Source organism: Hakea prostrata, chromosome 4 (genome assembly GCF_041222555.1).
Source record: "Hakea prostrata isolate BN-2017 chromosome 4, UWA_Hpros_2, whole genome shotgun sequence".
Lineage (NCBI taxonomy): Eukaryota > Viridiplantae > Streptophyta > Magnoliopsida > Proteales > Proteaceae > Hakea > Hakea prostrata.
Window position 1 is genome coordinate 16,852,863 of NC_142603.1, and position 22,240 is coordinate 16,875,102.

At 37.1% G+C, this 22,240-nt stretch overlaps 2 protein-coding genes across 6 annotated transcripts in view; one reads left to right on the forward strand and one right to left on the reverse strand.

The window, feature by feature from the left end:
- Positions 1 to 1,223, reverse strand: part of LOC149018231 (uncharacterized) — a 7,223-nt gene extending 6,000 nt beyond the window's left edge. The window contains exon 1 of the mRNA XM_089152542.1: positions 953 to 1,223. Within this exon, the coding sequence (XP_089008668.1) occupies positions 953 to 1,043 (91 nt within the window). The 5' untranslated portion in view covers positions 1,044 to 1,223. The remainder of the gene's footprint in view (positions 1 to 952) is intronic.
- Positions 1,224 to 3,152: 1,929 nt separating this feature from the next.
- LOC149018232 (uncharacterized) overlaps positions 3,153 to 22,240 on the forward strand; it is a 29,170-nt gene continuing 10,082 nt past the window's right edge. Inside the window, exons 1-5 of one of the 5 annotated variants that reach the window (XM_089152547.1) lie at positions 3,153 to 3,460; positions 4,067 to 4,135; positions 9,300 to 9,416; positions 9,498 to 9,572; positions 15,997 to 16,125. In XM_089152547.1, the coding sequence (XP_089008673.1) occupies positions 3,236 to 3,460; positions 4,067 to 4,135; positions 9,300 to 9,416; positions 9,498 to 9,572; positions 15,997 to 16,125 (615 nt within the window). In that variant the 5' untranslated portion in view covers positions 3,153 to 3,235. Of the gene's footprint in view, positions 3,461 to 4,066; positions 4,136 to 9,299; positions 9,417 to 9,497; positions 9,573 to 13,565; positions 13,641 to 15,996; positions 16,126 to 22,240 lie in introns of all 5 variants that reach the window. The other 4 variants (XM_089152544.1, XM_089152543.1, XM_089152545.1 and 1 more) reach the window with 4 other exon arrangements.

Consider the following 22,240-nt stretch of genomic DNA (forward strand, 5'->3'; position numbering starts at 1 on the left):
AGTTCCAGAACATCTAAATTCAAGAACTCACCTTCACAATCAAAGGTTGAAGGAGTTCAATAATAAGGGGTTATTCCCTAGTGGAGAAAGTACAGGCAAAGGCACAGCAACACTATGGTACAAGGAGATCCTATGTTCACCTCAGGGAAGTAAAGGATGCAGGTTCAAGTCAAAAACATTCTCCACATAATCATGATTGCACTCTGTTTTAAAGTTTCGGATGTCTTACCATTCATTAACTGTAAGAACTTGGGGTGGAAACGGCAAATGCCTAAGGCGCAGAATTTTCAAATTTTTTGACAAAGGAGACACAAACACTAAACTGATCCAGACTCAATTGTACAGTAAACAAGCCATACATAATAATGTTACTTATTCCCATGGAAACCTATCTAGTTATGCTTCAGAACATAGGATACAAATTAACACCATGTGACTCAACGTGTAACCGCTGTGTTAAAGGAAGGCCAAAAAAACAATTCTGGCCTTGCAAATTATCAGGCGACATTAATTGACAAAATAATATCACTTCAATTGAGTACTCCATCATGCTTCGAGATGCAAGCATCTTAGAGCTATCACATGGATCCCAATGATGAAAATACCTTGAGTATTCTAGGTTTTCATCCAATACATGCATTTCTATCACTTAAGAGTGCATTTTTGACAAATCCCTTTAAATATTCAACACCCACAAGCTTCAGATAATAAGGAGCACATCTCATGGATCTAATCTTTAACAGATTTTACAAGAAGCAAAAAGAATAATACCTCAAACGAACACAAAATCAACCCAAATTATCTTCCACAATGTCTTTCCAAATCCCATTATCTAATTTTATGATATATCAGGAGAATGCTTTATAAATTGTGGCCTGAATATGGCATGGAAGCCACATTTAACTTTTCAAGATCTAGCCAAGATTAGTGAAGAAAATCAAGAATAACGCACCACAGAACCAGTGAGAACAGTTGGCTTGGCAAGGAAGGGTGAAGTTGTCATGACAGATTGAACAGCAATCGTTATCCGGAGGGCCATCCATCTCGCCTCACTTCACCTAACCTCATCAATTCATCTCTCTTCGCTAGCAGTACGAGACCTTTAGGTGTTAATTCCTCCGCTTTTTTTTTCGTTCAAAAATTCCTCTGCCTAATACCTAAGAAATCCTCTGTTCTCTGCAATTCAACACAGCTAAGACAAAATGCAACGTAGCTATATATATATATATATATATATATATTGCCCTCTTTTTATCTCCGTGTGCGTCGTCGGCTGTCGAAATTGAATTTGACGCATAAGATAAGGACAAGGTGTTTTAATATTTTTCAATATTTTACTAAAGAAATATTTCTATATAAAAAAAGGGTTACGCGTCTTCATGAACATTTCGATGACCTCAACCTTACACCTTAGCGTGGCGTGCTTCTATAGTCCCCAACATATCCACGTGGCATTTTGTAATTAAATATTTAAACTTCCGCTTCTTTTTTTTTCTCTCTCTCTAACCGCCCTTATCTGTAAAATCTGAGATAGCAATCATAGCATCAACTGTATTGCCGGTTTGGACCAGTTGTAATGGATCCAAACCAAACCGGAGCCGATATATTCAAATTGAACCGAATTCCAAACGTTCTCCACTTGGATGAAAAGCCTCTAATTATCGAAAAGAAAAAAAATATTATGAGCCAATGGAATGGAAGGATAGTGGAGTGGTTGAGAACTCACCTCTAAGTGGAGAGATTGTGGGTTCAATCTTTACCGGCAGCATATGTAATATCATATCCCCAATTTTCCTATATATAAAGCGCCTTTGTACCAAAATAATGGGATAGAAGCATAAAAGAAAATAATTACAACAAAACTTTCAGAAGAAAAATAGATAATGATGCGCCTAAAAATTTAAAAGTTTAATTAAAAACGATAATAGAGGGAAACGATTCAGATATCTCTCTTTTATGCAACCTTTTAGTTTGTATAGGATTTAGCTCTTGTTTTCGATTGTTGGATTCGTTTATGATCTTTCTTTGTGGCCATCTGATTATAGGATTTTTTTTTCCTTTCTTAATGAGTCGATTGTAATTTCCATATATAGCACAATGGTAGGCCTGTAAACGGACCGGATTCGGCTCGGAGTATCCGAATCCGATTAGCAAATCCGCTATCCGAATCCGGCTAAAATTTAGAGAATGCATCCAAATCCGAATCCGAAACTTTATTGGATATCCGATAATAATCCGATCCGATAAAATATCCGATTATTGATTGATAATTGTCACTTTTTTACATTTTTTACTATAAATTTCTAATTTCCGATTACCGAATACCGCTATCCGAATCCGATTATCATCTATTTTTAAAGAAAAAATGTTAAATACTTTACTCTATCCAGATAAAAATTTATCCGGATATTATCCGATCCGATAAGCAATTATTCGAATCCGAATCCGGTTGCTTAACGGACGGATACAGATATCTTCCGGTAAGAAAATTTTCGGATACGGATACCCTTAAACGAATACGAATGCGAATTCGGAGGCGGATTTCGGTTATCCATTTACAGGTCTACACAATGGTGCATCTTGAATTTGACGAGAGCACATTTCTTTCTATAACTTCGGATTTCTTCGTGCGCTATTTACTGTTCAATCCTTGAACCGGTCCGGACCAGGATCCTTGACCAAATCGTGGTTGAGCCTGGTCCCAATCGATATCTTAAACTCGACTGTGATTGAACCTGGTTGGCTATTTATTTTGTCCTTTATCGGATAAGAAACAGATTAAAAAAATTATATACATAAAAGGAAACATAGAAGGAAGTGGAAAAGCAAACCACACCTCGGACAAGTTTAACGCAGATACACCAACAGCAAGATAAATGATCTTTTTTAGCCTGCCCAACCATACGAGTCAGGAAGGTGATCCAAAGCTTTGATAGCTTGCAACGTATACTCATACAATGCCACTTGATAGGAATATCGGGTGTGAATCTTCAACGGCACCGCAAGCTATTCAATGCACAATGGACAGCCCTCTTTTTTTTTTTTTGTGTAGAAATTGGAGTTCACAAATCACTTCTTGAGTAGGGAGTAGGGACACGTGGTGCGTTTCATCTTCTATGGTTTTACTTTTGCCATAAACAGTTGGTGACCGTTGTAGCCATTCGGTGTATGTAAAGGCTTCTTTCTCTGGATAAGAACTGCGGTAGGGGCAGAGCAACAAAGATATTTTACTTCCATGAACTGCAGAGTCCTAACTCCAAGTCTCTCAATAAATCCTTGCCATTTCTCTTCACTTTCTCGAAAACCTAGCCGTAGTCCAAATTACAATCTCAGAACTTCAGTTTTCTTCTCTCGTCCCCATTGCTTCAATGCCCCCCGAATCATCAGCAGTGTCCGGAGCGGTTCAACACCAAATGCAAGTTCTTTAGAGCTTCCTCTTCTTCCCTTCAGCCTAGATGAGGTGAGCTTTCCGTTCCTCTCTTTCTCTTAAATGCAATTTGAAAATTCTTCATTCTTCTTCCTGCCCCTTCACCCCTCTGCCTTCCCTGAAGAGTGCATTTATTCTTGGTTGAGTTAACAAAAAGCATTCATTCTTGGTTGAGTTAACGAAGATTTTGCATTTTAGCGAGAAAATCTTGGACAAATAAAACTGAAGACAAAAATGAGAAATGACAATGACAAAAAATCCAAGGAAATTACTTCTTAAATCGAGAATTTCATCAGTTTTTTTCATAGCTTTGTCTGAATCCTGCATCTACTTTAGATGATTACCCGTCAAAGCTCTTCAGTATGTTATAAGTGTAATACATACACAGCTTTAACTGAAGAAACACAAGCACATGCCCCAACACGGTACAAAGTTATAAGGTTATCATCAGGCTTATATGTCTTTGGGTGGAGTTATATGGGGTAAAATGGGATCAATCGCGCTATTTGGTGGTTAAGTTGAGGTTGAGGTGCAAATAACTTTAAACCAGATTACTGCCAACTGTTCCCTTACCTTCTTCTAGTGGTATAGTTATACACTTATATTGATTTTAATTCTCATCTTTTTCTGTGATTACAGGTTCTTGTTCCATCTGAGAGTAAAACACTACATCTATATGAAGCTAGATATCTGGCATTGTTAGAAGAGGTTTCCAGCTGTCCCTCTTTTCTTTTCTTTTTTTTTTTTTTTTGTGGGGGGGGGGGGGGGGGAGGGAGTTGGGGGCCAGGGGTTTGGATGGAAGCATGTCTCATTTTATTTTTTTAATTTTTATTTTGACACGATAGCTTTAAATGAATCTTACATTGAGGGAAATTGTTTTTTATTTTCTCTTTGTAGATTGTACATAGTACTTTGGGGGGGGGGGGTGTTGGGGGCCGGGGTTGTGGATGAAAGCATGTCTCATTTTATTTTGTAATTTTTATTTTGACATGACAGCTTCAATGAATCTTACATTGAGGGAAATTGTTTTGTATTTTCTCTTTGTAGATTGTACATAGTACTTTGGTTTTTCTTTTTCGTTTTACAATGGTTTTCTTTTTCTTTTTTCTGATGAATATAGTACTTTGGTGTTTGAATGAATGCCAAATGTATACGGATTCATGACCCTCTCATAAAAGGTTTATGAAATAAATTATTCCACTATCATAGTGCTGAATTCTGTTCTACCAAGAGCTGCATCTTAAGTATATATTGGTAAATTTTTTTTTTTTGAATGTAATAAAAAAAATGATCTTGTGGAGGTTTATCTTGACTTTGACAAGGTCCTTCTCTCCCTGAAATTTTGTTCATGGAGGTGTTCATCCTCCTTCCTCTCCCCCCCCCCCCAACTCAAAGAGAGAGAGAGAGAGAGAGAGAGAGAGAGAGAAAGATCTAGTGAAAGCTGTTTTAGTTCCAAAATCTGAGTTCAGACATTTTTGAGGTCTCCAATGATGGAGCTTCAGTCATTTGTGCTTTGGCTGGTGTTGGTAATCTATAGTGATGGAGTATTTCCTGTGTAATTAAAGAAAGCTTGACCAGCAGGGAAAAAAAGTTTTTCCTTCTGAGACAATTGGGTAACATTTGGAGAAGTCTCCCACTGTGATATGGCTGGTTTTTCTAAGATTTGTACCAAAGAACTTTTGGTTTTATTTTTTAGGGGGGGGGGGATTGAAGATTTGAAGGAAGGAGTGGGGAGGGAGAAGGATAAATGTCTAATACAGCGGACTTCAAGTTGATGTTAGTAAGCTGTTGGTCAAATTTTATATCTGGAGAGAAGCTAGCTTCTATTAGTTACTGGTCTTATGCAGAACTAGAAGGACTGAACAAAAGTGATATTCTATCACAACAAAAGAGAAGTTTAAGAGGGATCTAGATCACGTGCAAGAAGAGGGAGATGCAGAGGAAGAGGAAGTGCAGGACCCTCTTATCTTCCCTCAGCCAAAAGGCCCAAAACTTTAATTAGTTATGATGTAAGGGGTGCTGGAATGTTGGATATATTGGGAGGCGTAGATTCTGAGGGAGGTCAGAATGGTTCACTTTTTGGGCTGTTTTGTGGGGCTAAAGTTTTATAGGATTAGGTTCTGGTTTTTGTGGGTTATCCTTTTGGTTTTTCTTGCTATTTTGTTATTTTTTATATCTTCATTTATTAAAAAAAATATATTCTTATTGAAAATCTTTACTAGAAAAAGGAAAAAAGGGGAAAACCTTCTATCCATCTTCATTGAAATATTTGTTTAATATATCGAATGTTAAGGCCTATGTTTTCCTAGAAGGGCATATCTGGAAACATTCTCCTGAGAAGCTTCTAGTTCTTTTATGTAGAGGCTGTAGCAATTCCAACTATTGGGTATACAACAAATGGTAACTGTTATAAACCAATCTTCAGAGTAAAATTAAAAAATTTATTTATTTGCATCTTTCCTTTTTAGTTTCAGCTTTTTATTTATTGTGGTGCCCTCTCTGTGGTCTTGAATTTTTCAGTACATTGTTTTGCCTCTTGATTTACTCTGGTCGGTTTGAAATTTCACACATGAACAAGGGACCTTGGGGTCTTTCAGTCCACAAAATTCCTACTATATTTGGCCTTTATGGTGCAGAAATAAGTTTGCTATCTAGAACCCCTCTCCAATTGTTAATCTCTTTCATCCTGATACCAAAAACTACCAAGTAAGCCAAGTGTAACTCAAAGACATGATCATTAACATTATTTCCATGGACATCTTTCCATTGGAATTTAACTCTTCAGGACTAAAGGTATTAGTTCCAAAGCCAATAAAAGGAATAGAACCCCTGAGCTGGGTTATAAGCAGAAATCACACAATATTTGATTTCGTAAGGATTGGGTTTTTTGGGGAATTGTTGAGTTTAAAAATTTTGAGAAAATGATAGGATGGTGAAAATCATATGAAAAGCACAGATGTAATGAGAATGAAACTTCTATGATAGGCTTATAAGAATTAGCATTTATTGACATAAAGCAACTATATTAACAGTTTAGAACAAAACTTACCTTCTTCTAGCAAAGAAAATTTTGCACTTACAGCATCCCCGACAGAGTTCAGTGTTCTGTTCAAGAGCGATCAACCGGCACTAGCAACAACCTGTGGTGGGAGAAAAAGGAAACCCAATAAGCAATCCATTCAAAAATAACCAAAATCTAACAACCAAGATCTAACTACAAAGAAAGAAACCAAACACTCCCTCTTTCACAAACACACAAACTCAACCAACATACTAGAATGGTAAAGAACTATCGAATTCACAAGCTCAAACACTCCAAAGTATCCAGCATCAAAAGGAATTCTACAACAGAAATAAATGATAAAAGAAACACCTCCACAGACAGAGCCAGAATCAGATCTGCTTCTTCTTTTAGTATTTAATTTTCTTTAGAGGCCCTGGTCCCAGGGAGATTTGAAATCTTGACCTCTTAGTTATGAGGGAATCAGATCTGTTTCAGTCATTAGTATCTATATCAACAATTATTTGAACAACCTAGCTTCTTTGCGATCACTGCTTCACTAAATTCCAAATGTCCTGCTGCTGCTTGAGAGAAACAAACATGGATCCTCAAAAAGGAACTCTGTTGACATGCTTCACAAGATAATACACCAGAACATGATAGGCTAATCCTGTGTACTTTATAGCCCCTATACTTCTTACAGTTTGTTAGCAAATGTGGATTCAATTACAGGTCATCCTTGCAGAACAGCATTCCAGATTTCCATTACTAGATGTTCAAACTTTTTTCTTTTTTGCTGAAATTGTGTAGATGACTTAAATATGGTGTTCTCCTTTGTAGCTCTACACAGAAGGAAGAGATTGATCCTTATGTGTGACTGTGTCATCTTATGAAGCATATGTTTGACATTAGTGTTGAGTTGGTCATATAGCTAGGTACTATGATTTTGACGGGAGCCAATTTGGATTGCTCTGGAGCATCATCTTATTTGGGAAGACTGCTTCCTTGTGATGTTCAGATTTTTGTTGGTGGTTACCTTTCAATTCCTTTGCTTTTGTTTTGGATAGGACCTTATTCCCTTTGCTTCTATAAGAAAATTGTTTCCATTTGTCAGATAATTCACGTTTATGTTGTTTTGTAACAAAACAACAGAAAAAAGAAAGAAAGAGAGAGAATTCCTATGTTTCTATTATCTTATTTATTTATTATTATTTATGTTAATTGACTTCAATTTTTATGAGTTCAATTATTTTTCCTTATTCTTAGCTTGTTATATGAACTTACAAATGCTAATCAGAGGATGTAGGGTTTGGTACATTCTTTTTATCTTTTAGAGGGTTTAACTTCTTAAGAATGGTTAAGGGAATATTTTCCCTCAAAAGTAGGAAAATATTATATAATCATTTTTATGAACGCAAATATCTATGCCAAAAGCTTGAACTATTGAGTCAAATGTATTTACAATTTACACGTCTTACAATTAGATGGTCAAGATAAATCTCATGATAGGTACCCAAAGATTCATATTGAAGTATTGAACTTCGATGGGAACTTCTCTTGATTCAATCATGCATTGATCTAGCTGCCACTGGAGCCACAAAGGACTATCAAAACTGATTTGTTGCTGTCGATAAGCCAAGTGCATAATAAGAACTTACAAAAGTGGTTTTTTTTAATAAATACTTAAGAATTATTGTCATCAATCTTTCATTTTGGTAGTTTCTTTAATTCCATGGATTATACCTATTTTCAGAAATTCCTCGACGATTTCCGATCTTACATCATCCCATAAACATATCTTCAGTTGGTATGGTAATGGATCTCCAATAGCTGGAGAAAGAGATTCATATGAGAAAACTTAAGTAAATGAGCCTCTTCTTGTGCCTCCAAAGATGAAGCTACATGAAAAGCCATTTGTACCCATCAGTCTGCGTTGATTCATGGCCGGTTGACCAAAATGAGGATCCCAAATTGCATGAGCATTAGGTCTTACATGTAAAGGGTCCTATACACATGACTCATAATTTCCTTGCCAAGCTACATGAGAAAGATTTCCAGAAGTCCATAGATGTGGAACTGTTTTTGCGATAGTAGACAAAGAAAAAAACATGGGGATGTATGAACTTGCATGTTAGACCAACACAACAGGTTGTAATCACTTTCCCCAAGGTTTATAACGGGGTGATTTTAAGAAACGTTATGTATTGTATCAGAAAGAAGCAAGATATGCACAGGGAACGGTCAAGAAAAACAATAAAAATAAGTAATTGTAAAATTATGTTATATATGAAATGCGCTAATGCAGAGGAAGTCATGGCTGTATAAGTGCATTCAATTGATTATACGTAAAGGATGAAGTTTCTCACATGTGGTAATTCCTAATTTTCTTAGGCATCATGTCAGTTAGTATTGGGTACAACAGAAAGGTACTTAATCTTTCCTCAATAAACATTGATTCATCTACATATCCAGGGAAAGAGGGAAAACATGATATTGTTGAGGTAGATCCCATTAGTCTTGTTCCTTTGTGGGCAAGCAGTGAAACAAGGAGTGGGGATTCTCTGATCATTCAGTAGGTTCCCTCCCCCCTCCTTGTTGATGGTTTGGCAGCATAATTTTCTAGATGCTCCTAATGGATATTTTTCCAAAATTGTTTACTTCATTCTCCTCTGTGCATAAATTTATATAGCTAGTCATAAAAGAGCTTTTAACTCGAACACAAAATTGAGTATTAATAATTAAGAATGACCTGGCAAATTTGTTAGTAGGGTAAATAACTTTCATAATGTTAACCATCATACAAAATTAATCAAAGCGGTAGTTTTGTTTGTATGCATAATCTGTCTTTTTTAACTTCTATTTGGCTGGCAGTCATGGGTTAGAAAGAAGCTTTTTGTGCACTTCGTGTTGGATCCAATTCTTTCTGGTGGATCATCTGCTGTGGTATCATTCGCAGCTCGATATGGTTGTTTGGTACATGTAGAAAATGTAAATACCTATACTTTGTTAAGCATTTTATTTAATATCTTTCTTATTTCATGACACATTTTTCCTTTATTAATTATACAGGTTAAAAGGTTAGATATTGGAGCTTTAGTTTCTATAAGGGGAATTGGTCGAGTCAGAATTGTAAATTTTCTACAAGTGAGTAATAAATATGATGTCATCATTATTATTACTATTTTATTTTTGGTTGTTGTTTTCGTGATGTCATTATTTTAGTTGTGAATTAGTTATGTTCCTGGCAATAGCCTACTGTAATTGAATAATCCAGTATAGATAAGCAAACAAACAAGTAGAGCTACCAAACCTTATGTTGATCTTTTGGTTCTGTAATATGACATTCTCATCTAGAAAGACATGCTCTAGAGATCTGGCTTTTGGGAAGGGATGGCTGACAAATGGTCTGCTTCATTTGAAGAATCCTAACCTGAATGAACATCTCCATGTTTTCCTGAATCAACATGTCATCTTGTTTTTACTGAACCACGATCATTCTATCTAGTTCTCTCTCTTTTTTCATCCTGCAAGGAGGCAGCTTGCTGAGGAACTTGGCATCTGCCTGTGATCTGGCGACAATAGTTTGTTTCTTGCTTTTATAGGTGTGTAAGTTACTTCCAACAAAAGTACTAACCCCTAGTAGAACAACGAGCATCATCGGCACCAACCTAGTCAGCATCTGAGAACCCAACCAGGTTACTATTTTGATTAGGTCGCTAAATAAGATCACTGCTAGGATCACCCTTGTGATACCATAACAAATGACGAGTGGCTTCCCAATGAATTTTCTTTGATATCTGCATAATCTGACTGATAACACTGACAGTAAAGGAAATATCTTGTTGAGTTACAATAAGATAAATAAGTTTCCCAAACCTTTTGTGCATATGGTCATCTGTAAAATCCTCACTGTCACTAGAACCCAATTTTTTATTAGGATCCATGAGAGTATCTGCTAGTCTGGAAGCAAGTGTTCCAGTTTCAGATGAGAGGTCGAGATCATATTTCCTTTATGATAAGGACAGCAAGGTAGAAGGAAGTGACATTGATAAAATTAGAGGGTTTGGTGGTGGTAAGCTTGATGACAAATATAAGGGGATTGTTAGGTTCTTCACCATCAAGGACTCATGGGTAAGGAGGAAGACAAAAGAGGATAAAAATAAGGAGTGTTTTGAAAAATGGTGTCATCATTACTAATAAACTGCTTATTGGAAACTGGATCTAAACGCTTATACCCATACCCTTTCTACATGCGAGAATGACCAAGAAAATTACACTTAACAGACCAGTGAGACAATTTATTGACAACAGGGTGACGTTCATGGACAAAATACGCATGCCAAAACCATGTGTCAGAGATGGAAGCAATGAGCAATCTTGGTAAAGTATCGACGAAAGCAATTTTGTTATTTAAAACAGATGACGGCATGTGTTAATAGGATAATGGATGGTAAGGATTGCATTACACTAGAAATGATTGGGTACATCCATTTGGAGCATGATAGTCTAGCAACTTCTAGTAAGTGCCTATTTTTGGGTTCAGCCACCCCATTATGTTGTGAAGTGTATATAATGAACATGATGAATTATACCATTAGTGAGACAAAAAGAAGCTAGATTTGTCAATGAGTATAACCAACCAAACTGAGTTTCTTGATAAAACTGTGACAAATTGATGCCAATATTTCAACAAATAAACTTAAGTAGAATGGGAGAAATCATCCACAAAGCTAAAAAACTAAGAAAAAATTAATCAATTATGTACTCAACATGGACCCCAAATATCAGACTGTACTATAGAGAGCAATGTAGAACAATTCACAGGATGAAGTTTTGCCAATTCATGGCCTTCACACCCAAGATGAGATGTAGAAATGTATCTAGGAGCCATTAACTAAAACTTGGGTAGAGATGGGTTACCAAGCCCTGGATTCCATTGCATGGGAGACGGGTTGTGGTAGATGCAGCTAAGTTTGCAAGTCCAGTGTCATCTTGATACAACAAACACCAACATGTTCAAACCCTCCACTGATGATCTTCGTCATCTGAAGGTTTTGAAATTACATTGAGAAGGATATATTGCCATAGCACAATTGAGAAGCTTATTAATTGACTAACAACCTAATAGGCAAAAGATTCATTGGGATTTTGAGAGCTTGAAGAACAAGAGAAAAGGTCATGAACCATCAGCAAGAATAATCTTCGAAGTGGTTTGATCTTGATTGGTGGAAGAAACAAACTGGACTTACTAGTCATGACAAAAGCACCAAGATGGAACTGGAAAGGAGTGGTTGCGGTGGGAGGTTTCATGTTTTGATTTCAAAAAAGGAAAAGATGAGTAAAGAGTTCTTCACCTTCCTCCATGAGGTTAGGGATAAGTGAAGAGGCATGTCTTCAACCACCTCCATGAGGTTAGGGGTGAGGGCATTTTGGGGTTTAAATGTAAATGTTAACTATGATATCATCATTTAACATTTATTTTAAAAGAATGGGTTAGGTTTGCAGAATATTTGAAAACTAGAGTTTGGGGTTGTTCTGTCGGTGTCGACCTTCATGCCGAACTAGAACCCCCATTAACTAGTTGTCCTGCTGCAGAACGGGCCGATCGGTGTGATCGATAGGCCACCTCCGATGCCTAAGTCAGATTAAGAAGCAACACCAACCTGATTGGGGATTAAAGTCCAAAGTCTAAGCTAGTAAGAACTTAATATCGGACTTAAGGGAAATTAGTAAGATAGAGTGTGTACTCTTGTTAGCATTGAAGAGGGGTATTTATACCCAGCCTACCAAGGGGGGTGCAAATGTGCAATTAATGCGTCCTAGTTAGTCTTGACTCTTGATGCAGGATCACCCCCAAATTGGCTCCTTTCCTTAAGAATAGTCTAGGATCGGATCATCTATGTATTTGGCCTTTGATTCCTTGCATGGTAGAAGATTTCGCTCTCGAGAGAGATCTCGCCACCTTGAAAAAGAGAGATCTCGACCATCTCGGTGAGATCTCGGTCGAGATATACAATTTTTTGGCGTCAACTCGGTGGCCCATCTCGGTGGGTTTTAGGGTCCCAATTGGGTTGAAACTTGGTACTTAGCTTATTTAAGGTCTTTTGAACACGTTGGTGGCCTTGGATTTGTCAGAAACAACCCTATGTATGATTTCTAAGTCTACACATAATGTGAAAACGAAATGTAGTAGGATTAGGGAATGCAATGTTATACAACATGTAATATAGAACCTTTAAAGCATATAAATGACAAGCAAGTATATCAAATGCATCAACTAACTTAAATGTTATCAAAATTCCATCCATATGAGTATCACAATCTCAATTTTCAAGAATAAAATAATTATACAACCATTAGAAGTTCTATATAAGTCATTAAATCATAAATTCATAAGACAAGTAGAGAATGATTGATCTTCCTTGTTGTAGATGTGCTAAGAGTAGTTGCAAGTGAAAATTCAGCCAAAATCCACAAAAAAAGGCAAAAATTGAGAGTTCCAGCGAGATCCAGGGCGAGATATGGCGAGATATGGCGAGATATAGCGAGATATGGCGAGATCTCGAGCGAGATATCCCAACTCGCAGATCTCGACCTCCATCTCATCTCGCCAAGGTGAAAAAACGAGATATCTCGCGAGATCTCCCACCATGATTCCTTGGATTTACTTTGTAATCTGCCAATTTAATGGTCATAAAATATGGTTAGGAAAATGGAATTTATTTCATTAATTTGGTATGTATTTCCTTTATTATTTCAACTTCCTTGTCAATTTAGGTTGCTTAATAGGTCTTGGAATGGGTTAGGACTTTCCCTTTTAGCATAGGAGTCTACTCTAGAGCCAGTTTCTAATTTTGTGTCCTATCTGAGTTTGAACTTCTGTCAGTCAATGTGGATATAAATATAGATGTAAATTCTCAATTGAGCCATATTTGATGAATTGAAATTTTGAGTTTTGTTTATTGCTGCTGGTCCTATATGAGTTTGAACTTATATCAGTCAATGTAGATATAAATAAAGATGTAATTTCTCAATTGAGCCAGATTTGATGAATTGAAATTTTCAGTTTTGTTTATTGCTGCTGGTGAGGTACAATGACATAGCATCACTCCCTTCTCTTCTCTCTCTCATATGCAGTTTCTTCTACTTCTTGTTTCCTACAAGATCAAATCTTCTCATCAACAATTCAACTTGCTATTCTTTTCTAAAACTGTAAGTTGAATCATCTCCAATCCCGACTCTTCTTCTAAACTTCTAAATTCCCCAACCCCAATTCCCTTTTCTTTCTATTTTTGTTTTCCATAGGCCTGAGCATTAAAACATTTCTCCAGCTTAAACTAAACGTTAGAATACTTAGGAAGTCCATCCCATAGCCTTTCCCTTTATCCCCTTCTGCCTTCACATTCTTTTTCTATTTTTACTTAAAGATCAGATTTATATCAACCTAACTGTTAGATCTGTCCCAAACTTTAAGAACATCATCCCCAACCCTCTTGAATTTTGTTCCGAATTTCAGCCCTAACAGACCAACCAAATCCTAGATCTGCCCATCCTTGTTATTTCACCCTATTTCCCTCCAAAATCAAGACACCCAATAACTCCCAAACCACCCTTGAAAATCATTGAAACTTGAAGAGATTATTCTAAGGTATAAGATATAAATTCCTTTCAAGTTTTATCCCATTCCCCTAAGTTTTCTTCCCATCTCAAATCTACCCCATATCAAGGAATTTATCAACTTCCCATGGGATGGGCCAAAGCATCCTTCATACACTCATCATCAATATCCCATCCAACAAACCAAACCCCAACCAGGGAATTAAGAACACAATTATTAGGAACCAACTGAGGAACAACCATCCATATACCCTAACCCCAAGCCCCAGTTTTGGGCCTAGAATTCTGCATCTAGCCCTATTGATCCTTGCAGCTACAGCCAAATTCGAGCATGGCTGCATCAAGCCCCAACTTCTCGAGTAATCGGCCACGTAGGATCAGACTTGACGGGTGCTACATGTTTTTTTGGACTTGACAAGTAGAACTATTAGGCAAGAGGTGCTGGTTGCGTGGATTTGGGTCTAATAGATGGGCTGTCAGACAGCGCATTTAATGCGATGTGAGGTGCCATCCCCATCATGCTGGCTGGTCATGCTCAAATGGAGATGGAATCGACCCTCGACTCTGGATCAAAGAGTTCGTCTCAGGGCTGTTCACTTCTGGCTCATGCTATCCTTTGGTCAGGCATGACTGTCCCAATTAGATCTACTCGAACCATTCTCTACCCATCTGCTGGTGACTCATCCAATCACCTGAATCATCAACCAGGCCACCGGTTTCAGCGAACAGACCAGTGGTGGCCAATTTTGGCATAACATATGCATATTAAATGTTGAAGTATATACACTTGGGCTATTTACTGTTCACGGTACTGTTCACGTGAACAGTAAAATCTGTGTTACTGTTCACGTGAACAGTAAAAACTGCATAATTTCTATTTATAATGTAGGAGTCTTGCTACATAAGTTTGGGAGTTTTTAGAAAGCATAGTTTCTATTTGGTGGTAGTTTCTATTTTCAGAACTTTCTATTTTAGGAGTTAGGAAGTTACTAAAGCTGTAATATTTTGTTTCCTTTTTCTAGAGGACAATCACTTGTCTCTCAAGTTGTATTAGATTCATTAGAAGCTATAAATAAAAGTGCTCTATGATTCTAGATTTTTAAGCAAGAATCACAGGCCTCTTCTACTAGTTCTTCATCTCTCTTCTCTTCTTCTTCTTCTCTCTTTTCTTTGTTCAAGTTTAGCTGCTGTTTTGATTATTTAATGCTTGTTTTCTAACATTAAGATTGGAGAGTTTTTGGGTCATTCTGCTTGCTAAGGAGGAAGGTGCTTGTCAACTACCCTTCTTTTTATGATCATCAGCAAAATGAGTTCAAGAAATTTGCTTTACAAAACATGATGGAGTGCATATATTGGCAAGCAAATGAATAATATGGAAGAATACAGCATTAGAGTGGCTTTGCCTAGATGGAGGAAGGCATGTTTGAATTATGTGAGGGACCTATCTGTTTCCAATACGTTATTACTTTTTCTTTCTTCCATTGGAAACCATGTTGGTGGTGACTTGGACAAGTCGTCTGATATTTGAAATCTGTGCAGTTCTAAGAAGGTCTGATATTTATATAAAAATTATCCTCTCACTCCTCAGTCCTTATACAGAGAAAGTTTTGACTTGTGGGAATTGATGAATTTCAGCCACTGATTGCATGATTATGCAAGAGGAGAAAAACTTTCACAATTAGTATATCTTTGTTACACATGGGAATTTTTAAATGAAAGTTGTAAAATTGGATTTCCACAGCCTGTAAACTTTTGACATTATGATGGCATACAGCTTTGATTTTTCGTTACTTGTTTTTCTTGGTGAGGTGGATCCTCACAAGGGAAAATGTAAATAAATATTGTGTGTAGGGAAATATCAACTTAATTACATATAACAATATATGTCCTCTTTTTTGGGGGGTTTAATCTCATTTTTTTAGATAGCTTATATATACTTTCTTAATTTCAGGCAGAACCCTACTTCACAGGTGTTGTTGTACCAAGGCATGATACTTTTGTGGACTATGATAGTGAAATAAAAGTTTTACAGCTTAAGGAATCTATTTACAGTTTGAATAGCTTGCAAATAAAATTGAAGGTAAAAATATTGTTCCCCAATTTGTTGTTTAATACCATTTATGTGTTTTTTTCTGCTACATTGGGAGATCACTTTTCACCTAAATATATGCCAGATAAGTAAGAGAAAGAAAATGTATGGTCTAGGCTGGGTGATGTGAATCCAATTCTAGGGTTATGGTTTCTTAGGAAGTTTCCTTAGAATTTAGGATTTACCCAGGATCTTCTAGCAACTAAAGTAAAAGTATTATGGAATGCCTATGGGTATCCAAGAAAGTTGTTGGAATCTCTTAGGAGGGATATGGGTCAATCCAAAATTATGTGGGAAGGCTTTTGGAGAAAGCGGAAAATTAGGGTTTGGTCAAAACCCAAGATGGGGATCCTTTACTAGGTTCTAGGATAGCCAAAATAGTATTAGGGAAATTAGGAGTGGTAAAGGAAACCTGTGGTTGGGATTTAGAGGCATTTGGGGATAATTATTGGGAAAAGGGAAGGGAAGGGAAAGAAAAGGAAACCTGCAATTAGGTGTGGAAAGGGTTTGGGGAAAGGGGAAAACAATATAAACAATTTGGGATGTAATAGGATGCTATTAACTTAGGCAAGGAGGGAAAGGGAAATATCTTGGATAAGGCAAGGGAGACTGGCGACTGGGAACGGGTGGGGAAAATCTTGCGGTTTTTTCTCTTCTTTCTATATTCTTTATTTTCTTTCTTTCATTTCTTTTCTTCTCCCCCCCCCCCCCCCCGCCCCCTTTTCCTGCTTTTTCACAACTGCTGCCAGAACCAGAAAATTAGAAAATAAATAAATAAACAGAAATAAAAATGGGGGAAAGAGGGTACTGTAGGGTTTGGGGAGGTGGGGGAGGGGTGTAGGTGTTGCTGCAAGGGTGGGGGAGGATTTCTTGGCTGCTGCCAAGGTGGGACAATAAGGTTTTTGGAGATTCTTGGTGTTTTCTTGATGTTTCTTGGTCTGAAACAGCAGGTAATAGGAGGCACAGGTATAGGGAGAAGAGGAGAAAGAAGAGCGATTAGGGCTGGGGTTGGGGAGGGGTTCAGCTTACTTGTTTGCAGAATTTGGAAGAGATTGGTTTCTGGATTTCTTGCTGGAAGGTTGGTTGAATGCTTGTAGATGCTGGAATGAAGAAGAAGTTGAACTTGATGGAAGATATGCTCATCTTGAACACAACTCTTACTCAACCATATTGCCCTCTACTAGGCTTCCATGATCCTCAAACTCCATAAGTCCTGGAAATTACATAGAATGCTAAACTATTTATAGTGTTAATGCAACCTAGGGAGGGTGAATAGGTTGCAACTAGTGGATTTTCCCAATTTTTTGGTTTGATTGCAAATACAAGATTAGGTATGCAAATCTAAATATAAGTTAGCAAACTAAATTGAACTTAAACAAATTTACAAACACACAATCCACAACAAAAGGATTTTATAGTGGTTTGACTTTACGACTCTACGTCCACTACTCTCTTGGCCTCAAGAGAGATTTCAACTATTGATTCTTTTTCAATATGGTGGGTAGAGAATTAAACCCTTACAATCTTTGTTACGGGGCAAGAGCACCCTTTTACAATCTTTGTCATGGGCAAGAGCACCCTTTTACAATCTTTGTTCATGGGCAAGAGCACCCTCTTTACAATATCTGTTCACGGGCAAGAGCACCCTCTTTACAATATCTGTTCACGGGCAAGAGCACCCTCTTTACAATATCTGTTCACGGGCAAGAGCACCCTCTACAATCTTTATTTAATAAGGCAAGAACATCTAAAACCAATTCTAGTCTATCTAAACTTATAATTGAAAACAATAAAATACAGCAGATGGTTAGAGATTACTTAACAAGGGGCGTGACACTTTACCCCTTATGTAAGAATGATGCAAATGGAGTGAATGCACGCAATAGATGATTTGCAACACCAATGACATAGTTCTCCAATAGACATCCGTCTGTGCTAAAATTTGCCCGTTTTCTATCCGTTGGGGGTTGTGCTAAAACATTTCAAGGTCATATATATGACCTAATCCACCCCATTTGAGAGAAATAACCTTGCCAATTGATCATCTTCTCCTCAAATACTCCCAAGAAATCAATTGCGTTTTACCTCTCACCCTCACTCCACTCTTAGAGAACATACTAAGGTGATTAAGCAAGCTCATTAAAGCAAACTTGAGGTTATAGAAGGTTTTTGGAAGGTCATTGGTGTTGCAAATCATCTACTGCATGCATTCACTCCATTTGCATCATTCTTACACAAGGGGTAAAGTGTCACACCCTTTGTTAAGTAATCTTTTGCCCTATTTAACAATTATTGTAAAGGGTGCTTTTGCCCGTGAACAAAGATTGTAAAGAGGATGCTCTTGCCCGTGAACAAGGATTGTAAAAGGGTGCTCTTGCCTCGCAACAAAGATTGTAAGGGTTTGATTCTCTACCCATCGTTTTGAAAGAGAATCATTAGTGAAAATCTTTCTTGATGTCAAGAGGGGAGTGGATATAGACTTGTAAAGTCAAACCACTATAAAATCCTTGTATTATGGATTATGTGTTTACAAATTTATTTAAGTTTAATTTATTTTGCTTAACTATATTTAAATTTGTATACTTAATCTTGTATTTGCAATCAAACCGAAAAATTGGAAAAATCCACTATTTGCAACCTATTCACCCCCTCTAGGTTACATTAACAATTAGTATTAGAGCGGGAGCTCAATTTGAGATTGAAATCAATCTCTAAAAGAGTAAAAGATCATAACCTTTCCTTTTAGCCAAGTCCTCTCAAGAATAGAAAGATTTAACCCATCTAGACCTCCATACTTTGATGGAGAAGGATTTGCTTATTGGAAAAATAGGTTTGAAGATTTCGTTTGTCATATGACTTCGATTTCATTTTTTCTCTAGTATATTAGTCGAAGTCTCCCCTGTTCAAACTCTTTTTGAGCTCGTAGGTTATGTTGTGGTGGTGTGTGGGAGTCTATGTGTGCGGTAGGAAGGTCCATAGTTAGAAAGAACGCATCTCTTCTATGACTCTCTTTCCCTGGAGAGGTATATAGTAAGGGCAAAACTCATTAAAAATTACATCCATGGACAAAATGGTTTTTCTGGAAGGAGGATGCTAACATTTGTATCTCTTCTGAGTAGCAGATACCCCAGAAATATACAACGTAGGCTGCGGAGAGCCAACTTACTCTGATGGGCTATGATTTTGGCATAACACATACGACTAAAAACCTTTGAGGGAATAACAAAGGAAGAGTCTTCCTGGAGAGTTTTATTAGGACACTTAAAATTAAGTATCCTATTGGGCATCCTATTTATAAAGTAAAAGGCAACAAGTATGGCATCACTCCAGTATTGGTTAAGGACATTCATAGCAATTATAATAGAACGGGCTATCTCTAATAGATGTCGATTCTTCCTTTCAACAATCCCATTATGGGCATCCGCATCAACACAACTGGTCTAATGTATTATGTCAGAGTTAGAGAGATATAATTGAAATTCACCATCAATATTCTCTATTCACCATCAATATTCTCTGTTCCACTGTCACTGCGAAGGATCTTCACAGTGTCCTTGAACTGAATTTTAATCATATTATGAAAATCACGAAAACACCAAAAAACCTCATTTTTTGTTTTAAAAGATAAACCCACGTAGAACGAAAGTGATAATCAATAAAAGTAACAAAGTTCTATAGCCAGTAATAGACACACATTGGCAGGGGCCCATACATCAGTATGAATTAACACAAAAAGAATACATTTTCTATTATGAAGAGAAGATAAATAAGTAGAATGAGTCTACTTCGCAAAAATGCAGGCTTCACAAAAAAATCGTCCTTATTACAAGAAGAAACTACAGTAGAAAATATTTTCTTAAGATTTCCGGGGGGTGACTGTTGGATTCTATTAGGAGTCTAATAAGAGTTTGTATAGGAATTAAATTAGAGTTTGCATTCATGTAAACTTCTATTTCTTGTAATAGTCTACTTTCCACTTTATTATAAATAAAGGGCTTGAGATCATGGATCAATAAGCCATTCTGCCAAACATTGTATTTCAACATGGCATCAGAGCCTAAATTCAATTTGGGTAGCGACCTACCTTCTTCTTCTTCTGATTTTTTTTCAAACCCATCGCCAATCTTCAGTTCTAGGCAGTTTTTCAGTACCATCTTGGTCGCCAACTGAAAACAGAAAAAAAAAAAAAAAGAAAGAAGAAGACAATTCTGTTCCGTCTCGATTCAATGAATAAGAACAGAAAACAGAGGAAAGAAGAAGAGAAGAAGAGAAGAAGAAATCAGCAACTTCCGCTGCTTCTACAACAACTTCAGCTTCAGCTCCTGCAATTTTTTCTGTCTGATTCTTCATCTGAAGCCTGCGATTCTGAAGCTTGGTTAGTCATCTGAAACCTTCGATTGGGGTTCTGCTATTAAGGTTTTTTGACTGGGGCTGTTCTCCTTAAGCCTGTGAAAGACCATAACGGATCTGTTATGGTTTGAATTTGATTTTTGAATTCAAGTTTTTGAATTCAATTTTTGAATTTAAGTTTTGAATTCAAGTTTTGAGGGTTATTTTGGTAAATTTTCTTTACAGGGGAATTCAAGTTTTTGAATTCAATTTTTGAATTTAAGTTTTGAATTCAAGTTTTGAGTTATTTTGGTAAATTTGCTTTACAGGGACTTATATGTAAATTTGTATAAGTTCTGAGATTTATTTGCAAATTCCGTTTTTTCAAGGACATATTTGTCATTACTGGAAAAAAAAAGAGGTAGATCTGTTTGGGTTGTTTGGCTATTGCATTTTGCGACATTTCTATTACTTCGAAAGGGTGAAGACTGAAGAACTGCAGATAATTTTGTCAACATGACAACTATTGATGATACTACTGCTCCCACTGGATCCGAATATTTTTCCACTTTTCATTCTCTTTCGGTAAGATTTGACGGCACAAATTACTTGATCTGGTCTCGATCTGCTTACCTGACTATTGCTGGAAGAGGACTAGTTGGATACATTACGGGCACTATTATCAAACCCACTATCGCAGTGTTTTACAGGATAAATGGATATCAAACGACTCTCTTATTATGTCATTCCTTTTGAATTCCATGCATCCAAATATTGCCCGGGGTTACCTATTACTTGATACTGCAGCCCAAATCTGGAAGGCTACTACTGAAACATATGGACAGTTGGGGAATGATGCACAGGTTTATGAGCTACGAAAGAAGCTTCATGAGACTACCCAAAAGGAACTAACTGTGGCCCACTATTATGCTGAGTTGCGATCTCTTTGGCAAGAGTTGGATCATTATGGGGATTATCACCCCACTAATCCAGATGATGTGGCGACATATAAGAAGTACATTGATAAGATTCGAGTATATGACTTCTTGGCAGGTTTGAACGTAGAGTACGATCAGATCAGAGTGCAAGTCTTAAGTCGTTCTCCTTTTCCTACACTAGAACAGTCTTATGCTCTTGTTCAGTGTGAGGAAAGTCGTCGATTAGTCATGCTTCATACTCCTATTATGGAGAAATCAGCTTTACAATCTGTTCGCACTAAATTTGATCCGGCTAAGGAGATTATCAAGTGTGAGCACTGTCACAAACCATATCATACCAAGGAAAATTGTTGGAAACTGCATGGGAAGCCTGCTGATTTTGAGCAAAAACGAGCACAAAGACAGGGAAAACAAAAGGCTAATCTTTCTGAGACAGTTTCCACCACACCCTCTGCAGACGTTGGTTTTTTGCAGGAGGAGTTCGCTACTTTGCGACATATTATGCAGTCTTCTACTGCCGGTACAGCCTCGACCACTGCTTCCTCTACTACCCCTACCAACTCCTACCTAGCTACTTCAGGATCTGGGGAAGGAGATTGGTCGTGGTAAATGGACTTTATTTGCTCAAGCCGATTGGAGGATCTACTTCTGCTTTGACTACATCTTCTAATCCGATCCATTTGGTATCAGACCTTCATTAGTGGCACCGTTGGCTCAGTCAACCCCCTTTCAAATTTTGTCATTTTCTCTAGATTTGTTTTCCTGATACTTTTATCTTACCATTACAATTTCTTCCTCTTCAAGTTTCCCCATTGGAGTTTCCTTTGTTATTATCTTCC